General features: G+C 37.1%; 1 protein-coding gene across 1 annotated transcript in view; it reads left to right on the top strand.

The window, feature by feature from the left end:
- pigg (phosphatidylinositol glycan anchor biosynthesis class G) overlaps positions 1 to 12,465 on the top strand; it is a 117,761-nt gene that overhangs the window by 57,631 nt on the left and 47,665 nt on the right. Inside the window, exon 8 of the mRNA XM_051859946.1 lies at positions 6,023 to 6,307. Within this exon, the coding sequence (XP_051715906.1) occupies positions 6,023 to 6,307 (285 nt within the window). The remainder of the gene's footprint in view (positions 1 to 6,022; positions 6,308 to 12,465) is intronic.

The following is a 12,465-nucleotide window of genomic DNA, read 5'->3' as shown; positions in this document are numbered from 1 at the left end:
TGAAACATCGTTTGCAAAGCCTGTAATGTGACGTATTTCAAAGTTAAACAAGATGTTCAACGAGAAAAAAAATGGGGGGAATTTCAGCTGGTTTTACTTCAGGAGACATGAAATCAGACATTGAGATTTTTTATGGATGAGGTCTATGGAGTCCAAAAAAATAAATAAAAATAAATAATCTGAAAATAAATAAAGGAATAAATTACTTGATATTATTTAAATTTAATCCTGAATTTTTTTACGTCGTATTACTTTTTTACTTCATTTGTTATTTTTTTTATACATTTATTTTTTTTTTTGTTTCAGTGTGCATAATGTAAATGTGGGAATTAAGAAAATATATAAATATAAATAAAATAAATAAATGAATGCATAAAAAATAAATATAAAACTAAATGAAACAATAAAGAATAAATAAATAAATATAAATATAAAATAAAGTTAAAAAGAATAAAAGAAATTTAAAAAGAAATACAGACAAGAATAAAAGGAAAAAGTATAATAAACAATAATAAATCCAAGATTACATTTAAATTAAAAATTTATTATAATTGCTATATTAAGTCATTTATTCCTTTGTTTCCATATTATTTATTTATTTATTTATCTATCTATCTAATGTTTCTTATCTATCTATCTATCTATCTATCTATCTACTAAACTAGTACGGATGTCTTTAATTAGTTTTAGGCCTCCATAGTGGTCATAATATGCAATCTGTCCATACTGTCATCTGTCTAATTTGATTAGATTTTACTAATTTGTACCGCCCAGTTTGATTGTGCATACAATAGTTTTCTCCTTCCATTTAAAAAGTTGATTTTGTTATTTAAAGTGCATGATTATGTGGTTAGAAACATTTTTTTTTTATTATTATTATTATTTTTTTTTTTTTGTAGAATTGCAACCTGAAAACTGTTTTTGACAACCATAAGTGCAAGTCGCTAACAAGACTACAAATGGTGCTGACCACAAGAATCTGAGTTTACATGCTTGATAAATCGAACAACTGATTTGCCAACTTTACCCAGCATGCTGAAGGTCTACACTGTAATGAAGTGCACCAATTAGCTTTAGTCACAGTGTTGGAGAAAAGGTCAAAATAAACGAGGAGAAGTGTTTTGAAAAAAAAAAACCCACAATAGCCATTCCTTTCCCAGCAGCATTAGAGGACTCTAGAGGTTTCCAAAAACACTCGGCAATTACAGGTGCTCTGTAATTTTTACAGAAGCTGTGTGAGGAAAAACACAGACGTGTTCAATTTAGACGGGATTGAAAACACAAAGTGCAGCTGTGAAACAAATTGACCTGACCTCCTAAGGGACGACCAGTCCTGTCCACGGAGAGGATGGTGTCATCATCTGCACAGAGACAGAGTTAGCTCTTAAAATGTAATATATTTTGTTCAAGAAAAACTTGAACTTAAAACTTGAAAAATACCTTGACAGCATGCGCTACCTTTCAAAGGAAATTAATATAAGAAATGAAATAAGAATAAGAATTGTGAGTTATAAAGTCACAGTTGGGAGTTATAAAGTCAGAATTGAGATATAAAGTCAGAATTGCGAATTATAAAGTCAGAATTGCGAGTTATAAAGTCAGAATTGCGAGATATAAAGTCAGAATTGAGATATAAAGTCAGAATTGCGTGTTATAAAGTCAGAATTGCAAGATATAAAGTCAGAATTGCGAGATATAAAGTCAGAATTGCGAGATATAAAGTCAGAATTGCGAGTTATAAAGTCAGAATTGCGTGATATAAAGTCAGAATTGCGTGATATAAAGTCAGAATTGCGAGTTATAAAGTCAGAATTGCGAGATATAGTCAGAATTGCGAGTTATAAAGTCAGAATTGCGAGATATAAAGTCAGAATTGCGAGATATAAAGTCAGAATTGTGTGATATAAAGTCAGAATTGCAAGATATAAAGTCAGATTTGTGATATAAAGTCAGAATTGCGAGATATAAAGTCAGAATTGTGTGATATAAAGTCAGAATTGCGAGATATAAAGTCAGAATTGCGTGATATAAAGTCAGAATTGCGTGATATAAAGTCAGAATTGCGAGATATAAAGTCAGAATTGCGTGTTATAAAGTCAGAATTGCGAGATATAAAGTCAGAATTGCGAATTATAAAGTCAGAATTGCGAGTTATAAAGTCAGAATTGCGAGATATAAAGTCAGAATTGAGATATAAAGTCAAAATTGAGATATAAAGTCAGAATTGAGATATAAAGTCAGAATTGCGTGATATAAAGTCAGAATTGCGAGATATAAAGTCAGAATTGCGTGTTATAAAGTCAGAATTGCGAGATATAAAGTCAGAATTGCGAGTTATAAAGTCAGAATTGCGAGATATAAAGTCAGAATTGTGTGATATAAAGTCAGAATTGCGAGTTATAAAGTCAGAATTGCGAGATATAAAGTCAGAATTGCGAGATATAAAGTCAGAATTGCGTGTTATAAAGTCAGAATTGAGATATAAAGTCAGAATTGCGAGATATAAAGTCAGAATTGCGTGTTATAAAGTCAGAATTGCGTGATATAAAGTCAGAATTGCGAGTTATAAAGTCAGAATTGCGAGTTATAAAGTCAGAATTGCGAGATATAGTCAGAATTGCGAGTTATAAAGTCAGAATTGCGAGATATAAAGTCAGAATTGCGAGATATAAAGTCAGAATTGTGTGATATAAAGTCAGAATTGCGAGATATAAAGTCAGAATTGCGTGATATAAAGTCAGAATTGCGTGATATAAAGTCAGAATTGCGAGATATAAAGTCAGAATTTATAAAGTCAGAATTGCGTGATATAAAGTCAGAATTGCGAGATATAAAGTCAGAATTTATAAAGTCAGAATTGTGAGATGAAAAGTCGCAGTTACCTTTTTTTATTTAGTTGCGGAAACAAGCTTCCATAGAAAACAGCTATTTTAAAATTACAGTAATATTTTACTATTTTTGAAAGTATGAAAAGTATGAAAGTAATTATTTCATGTTGACTTTAAACATATATTTCTTTTCTATTTTTCCTGTTGCTTTCAGTTTCTTTCAGCTGGATTATTTTTCTGTCCCGTATGCCCTCCTATCGTTCACTTATTCTTTTTGCCCTTTATTCTAAATCTAGTTTCCACAAGCTTTTATCTCAGATGATTGGCGGTTCGTGTCTTTTCTCTGTTAAATATTAACAGGGTGGATTCTGACCCTCCAAGCTCCAGTTCTGAGAGAGAACTTTTTTTGCGGTTTTGTTTTTTTATGTCACTTTTTCACACATTGTTCACAGCGCAAATGTAACATCCCGTAGAGATGTCAGCGAAGACAGCTGTGAGCGAGTGAACCCGGATGAGGACAAGAAAAGAGCGAGTGCGTTTCAAAGCGAGCGTTTGACTGTCGGTGCATTGTTGGGAGTCGGAGGCAAGGACACATCAGCGTGTGTCCTCTTTTAAAGCCCCGCTCTCCTGCTTTTATCAAAAATCTCCCAGAGCTTGAGATACGTGCAATCCATTCTTGACTGTCATTGCAATCGAAAAACTGATTTTGCTTTAGCAAGAGACTTCCTTCTGCCACTTGTGTTCCTGAGTGAATAACGTCTAAATTCTATGTCTTTCTTTAGGGTTGTTTATGAATACATGTCCTGATGTTGCTGAAGACAAACCCTATCATTAATTTCCCATAAGCCTCGTTGATGTGCAAATCATGCTGACCACCCTTCTGATGAAGAGTGTGTGTTTAAAGGGGACCAATAATGCCCCTTTCACAAGATGTAATATAAGTCTCTGGTGTCTCCAGAATGTGTCTGTGAAGTTTAAGCTCAAAATACCCCACAGATCATTTATTATAGCTTGTCAAATTTGCCCCTATTTGGGTTTGAGCAAAAACACGGCGTTTTGTGTGTGTCCCTTTAAATGCAAATGAGCTGCTGCTCCCGGCCCCCTTTCCAGAAGAGGGCGGAGCTTTAACAGCTCGTGCTTCGGTCGCTCAACAACAACAAAGCTGGAGAATCTCACGCAGCCAAAATGAGGATTGTCAGTAACGGTGTTCAGCCTTACATTGTTCAAACCGGAGTCGACACTGATGGAGAGACTCAGGAAGAAGTTACAACTTTTAGAATGAAACTGGACGTTTCTGAACAGTTAGTGGATAAATTTATGTAGTTGCTGTGGAGTTGATTCAACTCATCGACTAGCATGTGCCGTCATGTTAATCTTTTGTGCAAATCCAGCGTTGAATTGACCCTCGTTTGTGAAGCAGTCCGGCATAAAATGACAGCATGACAACAACACTCTACTACAACAACTCTTCCTCTTCTCTAAAGCAGCCCAACATGGCCTCACCCCCTTTGTTGTGTGTTCTTGGGGGCGGGGTTTATGTAAATTTTGGGGTTTGTGACGTCACCAACCCGGGAAGAAGCTTGTTGTAGTCCCTACCAGCCATTTGTTGTAGTCCTTAAAAAAGTCATTTCTGTAAAAGAAAATATCTCCCTTTGCATTGAACTTTGAGCGTCGTAACTTTGCAGATGTTGTTTATGCTCAAACAGCAACATAGCAACATTAACAATATATTTTTCCAAAATGTGTATGTATATACTATAATATTGGCTGTTTTGCTCAATTTTGCCATTGAAAATATAAATAAAACGCAAAACTGTTCGTCTCCAAGCAACACACAGCGGCATTTCATTTTTGAATCCGTGTTACGAACGAATCGGCTGAACCAATGATTCAATGGACCATAAAAATAACCATTTACTTGACTCCTGAATGAATCAGCCATTTGAATGGATCGAATGAATGAATGAATGAATCATTAAAACATTTACTGCCACCTACTGGCAGTTTTAGTTTCTTATTTACAGTATAATTTCATAAAAAATAATTTCATATTTACATTAAAAAAAAAAAAAAACATTAAAGGGATAGTTCACCCAAAAAAATGAAAATTCAGCCATCATCTACTCAACCTCATGTCTATATGAAGCTACTTTTTATAATGTCTATTTGATGCTTTACACAATAATGATTTTAAATGATCTTTTAGGGGTAATTCCTCAGCCAAATTTGCTGTGCGATTAATTCGATTAATTAATCGCCACATCATATATATACATATATATATATATATAATGTATATGTTTTTTTTTTTTTTTTTCCTGTATGTATGCACTGTAAATATTTATTACAACACCGTTTATTGTCTGACAGATGTGTGGATGTCTGTCTTTGACATCCAGACAAGTTTTGGGCTGAAAAAGAATAATATTAAAGAAGAAAATCAATCTGAACAAATACAATATGTTTCCAGCACCTTCTGATGGCGTCCAATCAAGAATATAAAATTTGTCAAATTTGCCCCTATTTGGCTGTGAGCAAAAACACACCATTTTTGTGTGTGTCCCTTTAAATGCAAATGAGCTGCTGCTCCCGGCCCCCTTTCCAGAAGAGGGCGGAGCTTTAACAGCTTGCGCTTCGGTCGCTCAACAACAACAAAGCTGGAGAATCTCACGCAGCCAAAATGAGGATTGTCAGTAACGGTGTTCATCCTTACATTGTTCAAACCGGAGTCGACACTGATGGAGAGACAAAAGCGGTCACTGGAGAAGCTCTAAACTGCTGTAAGTGATTTCGGCAATTTTGCTGACTTAGCCAGTGACTTAAACGCCATTTCTCCAAAACCCCGTCCTCCATCAACATCAGCCAATCCAGTGTCTGCAAACCCAGATGAATGACAAGTAGAGAGCATTTCTGATTGGCTAAAAACTTTCTCATTCTTTTTTTGCTGTTTACAGGACCTTTTGTTGTCACAGAGTTGTATGTGATTTCTCAGGACAGCTATTTCAGTGATATCTGCCAGGGCCATTTTATGAGTGATATTCCCTGAAAATCACTTACAGCAGCCTTAATACCAGCTGTAAATCCGCTATCGGTCTCGAATGACCGTTTGTGATGGCATCACCCAAGACAGATGTTAATATAAGCAGCAAACAGAGCCCGTGTGTGTAATTGAAAAGCTCTGTATGTTTCTCCAGGTGCTGTTCTTGCTCTTGTTGGCCATGCCGGAAGCGTTGAGCAGGGAGGCGGTTGTGGACGTCCCGCTGGCGTCGTCTCTGCTCTCTCTGCCCTTCTACCTGCTGTGTCTGTTCGGCTCCGCCCTTCACGTGCTGATCTGCACCTCCGCCGGCGGGCCCTGCTACCTCTGCTCTCTCCCCTGGGTCCTGGTGTTTGCCGTCATCCTCTTCTCCTCAGCCTTCATGTGTGCTCTGGTTACAATGGCCGCGAGGAGGATTCCCACCAACAACAAGACCCCTACTAAGGTGAGTGGAAAGGACAGGAACGTTTCTGCCATTAGAATCACCAAATGTCTTCCATTGCGTTCAAATTCATGTGGTGCTGCACAAACCAATCAGCAGCTGTTTCCCGATTCAGAGACCTTAGACCTTAGTCAGGTTAGATGCCATTTTGAATTTAACATGAATGAAAATTAGGCTGTGAGACTTAGTCTTTACAATAGCAAGCACTGTATTAAGATCCTAAATTTTCTCAAAAACTGTAGAAAGCTGTCCCATTTCGAAGGCTCCTTCAAATGATTTTTGCATCAACTTGTTTTCTTTCAGTTAGCACAGGTTTTGTGTTTCTGATCTGAGCTCATGTTTTTGAGTAAAAAGTTGCATAAGCTCAGATTAATGAGGCCTACAACCAGTCAGTTCCCTTAAAGAAATACAAAACCTGTGCTAATCAAAAGAAACAAGTTGACACAAAGACAAACATTTTCAGCTGCTCCCGATCGGTTAAATCCAGCTGCAGCCGAAGTCGACATTTCGGACGGCTCAAACAGAGCGAAGTTTTGCCAGCATGTTTACACTTTTCAGGGAAGTCGACCTGTGAATGTCTGTCTTGTAGTCCTCTCTGTGCATTAGGTTGTGATGGGAGAACGTTTTTGAACATCAGAAGCTTCATGTCTCTGGAGGACCCAGCAGAGTTCTTATTTTACTCTAAGCACCGAAAACAAGTCCTGATTGAGGTTTTTATCCTTGACGGTTTATTTCAGGACGAGTAGAGAAGCTCTGTTCACAGGAGCCTCTTTGGGTTCTCATGTGTGAACAGGACCTGTCGTCAAAAGTTGGCTTTATAAATAATCCTGCTTAAGAAATCAGTAGGGATACTAAAAAAAATTCGGAATTTCTAAAAAAAGAAAAAAAAAAGAAAGAAATTTAATGTTTTTGAAAGAAGTCTGTATGGAAGCTTGTTTCTGCAACTGAATAAAAAATAAAAAGGTATAATTGCGACTTTTTTATCTAACAATTCTGACTTTTTTCCTCAGAATTGTTTATATCTCACAATTCTGACTTTATAACACGCAGCTGTGAGTTTATATCTCGCAATTCTGACACTCATTTTTTATTTTTTATTTAGTGGTGGAAACAAGCTTCCATATTTCTGCTCACCAATGCTGCATTTGTTTGATCAAAAATATAGTGAAATATTACGGTTTATGTGAATATATTGTAAATTGTCATTTATTCCTGTGATCAAAGCTGAATTTCCAGTCTTCAGTGTCACATGATCCTTCAGAAATCATTCTAACATGCTGATTTGCTGCTCAAGAAACATTTCTGATTATTATCAGTGTTGAACACAGTTGTGCTGCTAAATATATGTGAACCGTGCTGGCAAAATGAGTCGGGTTGAGCACGGGTTGATTTCGAGCTACAGGCGAAAAAGTGAAAAATGTACATTTTGGTCGGAATTGAGGTTTTCACAAAAATGAGTTCATTAAGCCCTCGTCTAGCGATCCCAATGCTCCAAATAGCAATTAAACATCTAAAAGTATCTCTATTTATACGTTTCTGAGAGGAGTACCTTTCCTTTGACCATGAAAAATGCAGTTTTTCTCTGCTCGCTTCTCGATGGCGCTTCCCTCAGCACAAGTTTGGTATTGTTTTAAAGCACATCATTCCAACTTTGTGAATATTCATAGCGAATTCTCGATGGCATGAGTCTGAACCAATGAAATGTGATTTTCAAACTCATGCTGATGTAAACAAAACGATCTTACGCACAAAGACGCCTCAGTCTTCCCGATATACACAGAATCACAGTATTTCCAAAAAAAAAAAAAAAATCTGTCCTGGCAAGTATTCACTGAAACATTATCTGTTCTGTCTTAAGTGAACGTTTGGTTAACTGTTGGGAACTGAAAGTCCGATGTGTAACATTATATTAGATCCGAGTGATACAGTAGGTCTTAATATATAGGCTGTCTGTTTCATTAATGTAAATCAAACAATCGTGGAATCATGGAAAAAAAAGTTGTATATTTTTCCTATAGATATGGGTTTTTACTTGGTTTGTGCCAACTTTGGTGGTATTACCAGGGATTTTAAGGTATGGTTGCTGGTGATTTTGTTTTAGAACCTTCAGAAAACTTTAAATCGATTTTTCTCAAAATTGACTTTGCTGACTCTATCGACTTCAAACAGCTGTAGCTCAGTCATTTTTTGTCCGATTCCAACAAATCATACATCATTTTGAAGGTATTGAATACAATAGCTCATTTGCTTATTGTGACTCATTTTGCCAGCACGGGATACATTTTTTTTATGGAAATATTTTTATATTGTTTTTTTTTTTTTTTTTTTTTTTTGATGAATCTGTTAATGAATAGAAAGTTCAAAAGAACAGCTTTTATTTGAAATAAGAATCTTTTATGACAAAATTTATATGGCTTTACTGTCACTTTTGATCAATTTAATGCATCTTAATGCACCCCAAACTTTTTAACTGATGATTTGTAAATATATATATATATATAGTTTTACACGCATCTATCTCTTCAGAATTCATTGCACTTGCATTATATTGATTCAGAGATTAATTATTTTCCTAAAAATCTTTGTTTGTGTTTATCTGAAAGGATTAGTTGACTTCAGAATTAAAATGTCCTGATAATTTCCTCACCCCCATGTCATCCAAGATGTTCATGTCTTTCTTTCTTCAGTGGAAAAGAAATGAAGGTTTTTGAGGAAAACATTCCAGGATTTTTCTCCATATAGTGGACTTCACTGGGGTTCAACGGGTTGAAGGTCCAAATGTCAGTTTCAGTGCAGCTTCAAGGAGCTCTACATGATCCCAGACGAGGAAAAAAAGTCTTATCTAGAGAAACCATCGGTCATTTTCTAAAAATATAAATAAAAATTATATACTTTTTAACCACAAATGCTCATCTTGCACTGCTCTGTGATGCGCCACGCATTACGTAATCACGTTGGAAAGGTACCGTGGTAAAGGGTGTTTGACTTAGTATTTGCATGTACACTTTGTAGACACTGGATCAGTACTTCCGCCTACATCACGCGTGACCTTTCCAACTTGATTACGTAATGCGTGGAGCATCACAGAGCAGTGCAAGACGGGCATTTGTGGTTAAAAAGTATATAATTTTTTTTTTTTTTTTTTAGGAAAATGACCAATGGTTTCGCTAGATAAGACCCTTATTCCTCGTCTGGGATCATGTAGAGCTTTTTGAAGCTGCACTGAAACTGACATTTGGACCTTCAACCCGTTGAACCCCAGTGAAGTCCACTATATGGAGAAAAATCCTGGAATGTTTTCATTAAAAACCTTAATTTCTTTTTGACTGAAGAAAAAAAGACATGAACATCTTGGATGACATGGGGGTGAGGAAATTATCAGGACATTTTAATTCTGAAGTCAACTAATCCTTGAAGAAAGAAAGTCATATACATTTGGGATGGCATGAGAGTGAGTAAATGATGAGGGAATTTTCATTTTTGAGTGAAGTGTCCCTTTAATAAAAACCCCACTTAATAATGCATATCTGATTTTGGCCTCCTCAAACAGCAGAGATGCAGGGAAAGTTTTCAGAGAGATAAAAAAAAAAAAAAAGAAATTGCTCCCAGAGTTAATGAGATAAGAAGAGGACACCTCTTTTAATTACCTCTTTACAGGAAAGTAAGATCTCCCTCTCTCTCTCTTTCGGCGGCACGCCAGAGAAAATTGCTGACAGTCAGAGGTGAGAACAAACAGAATGATCATTAGAGAGAGAGAGAGAGAGAGAGAGAGAGAGAGAGAGAGAGCAGTGCGGCAGAGGAGAAGAGAAACAAGGCAAGGAAGTGACTGTAAGACGAGCCGGGTGAAAGTTTTGCAGCATCACTCCTCGATTCCCAGTTGAGTTCCTGTCACCCTCCAGACGGCTGTCTGTCATTTGAAGCATCACTCTTGCTCAATATTTAATGAGCAGGTTTTGTGCTCCGGCTTCCGTCTCTGGTGGGAAGAGCTCAGTTTCATGCACAGGGAATATGTTGGGCTCCAAATTAAACGCTTTATGATTTTTAGCTGCATTTAAGCTGAATAAAGACAAACCCGAGGCGTCTTCAAGGGAATGGAAAACAGGATTTTTCTGGCTTGTTTGATGTACTGTGTATGCTAGTGAGCGGCACACACACGCGAGTGCTGGAGTATGACAGCAATGATCATTCATGAAAACACAGGGAGGATTGATGTGATCGGTGACGATGGCATATTGGGGTTAGGACAGCGGTTTTATCCGTCATGCATTCCCTGGAATCACACCCAATAGAATCGGAGCTACAGGAACATGTTTAGTGCAACTAAGCTGCAAAACGCTCGTTTAGAGTCTCTCTGTTACTCATTTAGACGATCTGATACTGATTTTGATGCAGAAGCTCATTTCATTGGCAGGACAACAGCTGCAGTGTTTCTGCAATGTCATGTTTTATAATAATAACAGGGAAAAAGGGGGAAAAGGAAGCCAAACAAAGATGAAAAAGTAAAAAATTTACTTCCAAAAAAGTATCCATCCATCCATCCATCCATCCATCTATCCACCTATCCACCTATACATCCATCAATCCATCCATCCATCATCTATTATCCATCCATCTATACATCTATCCATCCATCCATCTATCCATCCATCTATACATTCATCAATCCATCCATCCATCCATCCATCATCTATCATCCATCCATCCATCCATCCATCCATCCATCTATAACATTCATCAATCCATCCATCCATCATCTATCATCCATCCATCCATCCATCCATCTATACATCTATCCATCCATCCATCTATCCACCTATACATCCATCCATCCATCCATCCATCTATACATCCATCCATCCATCCATCCATCCATCTATATATCCATCTATACATCCTTCTTTCCATCCACCTACACATCCAACTATCATCCATCTATCTATACATCCATCCATCCATCATCCATCTATACATCTATCCATCCACCTATATATCCATCCATCCACCTATACATCCATCCATCTATCATCCGTCCATCCATCTATACATCCATCCATCCATCCACCTATACATCCATCCATCTATACATCCATCCATCTATCATCCATCCATCCATCCATCTAAACATCTATCCATCCATCCATCCATCTACACATCCATCCATCATCCATCCATCCATCCATCCATCCATCCATCTAAACATCTATCCATCCATCCATCCATCCATCTATAAATCCATCTGTCCATCTATCCATCCTTCCATCTATCCATCCATCCATCCATCTATTTTACTATATTTATATAATTATAACAAGCAGTGAAGAAATAGATAAAATGCTGCAGAGAAGTAGACTGTTGCCCCTTGAAATGCGCTACAACTTCAGACGTTTAAATGACAGATCCAGAGGATGATTGGCTGTTTCTCCAATTTATTCTCAATGTAATGGACTCCCAGAGGATCCAGGCCACTCTGACTGAAATTTGAGTTACTCCCACATGTGACCCTTCGCGGATTCCTGTGAGACAGAGGTGAAGGGAATCATGGGATTGACGTCATTCATCTGCAAAGTTGCTCATGATTGGCATTAACTTCCCTCACTGAAGGCTTGCTGAGCTCAGTGGGAAATTATAGAGTGATAATTATTGATGATTAATACTTGCGCTGACATCAGAACAAGCAAATTTCTATAAGAGTAACTTTTGTTTATTACTATGAAATTAAAGTGAAATTGGCAGGACAATAGTAGCACAATATTTTTGCATATTGTTATATTTATTATACACTGATCAGGCATTATGAGCACTGACAGGTGAAGTGAATAACACTGATCATCTCTTCATCACGGCACCTGTTAGTGGGTGGATATATTAGGCAGCAAGTGAACATTTTGTCCTCAAAGTTGATGTGTTAGAAGCAGGAAAAATGGACAAGCGTAAGGATTTGAGCGAGTTTGACAAGGGACAAATTGTGACGGCTAGACAACTGGGTCAGAGCATCTCCAAAACTGCAGCTCTTGTGGGGTGTTCCTGGTCTGCAGTGGTCAGTATCTATCAAAAGTGAAGGAACAGTGGAAGGAACAGTGGTGAACCGGCGACAGGGTCATGGGCGGCCAAGGCTCATTGATGCACATGTATCGATAACACTACTGTAGCTCAAATTGCTC

Source organism: Ctenopharyngodon idella, chromosome 14, assembly GCF_019924925.1.
Source record: "Ctenopharyngodon idella isolate HZGC_01 chromosome 14, HZGC01, whole genome shotgun sequence".
Taxonomy (NCBI): domain Eukaryota; kingdom Metazoa; phylum Chordata; class Actinopteri; order Cypriniformes; family Xenocyprididae; genus Ctenopharyngodon; species Ctenopharyngodon idella.
The sequence above is the reverse complement of the archived record's forward strand: the minus strand, read 5'-3'. Positions and strand labels throughout refer to the sequence as shown.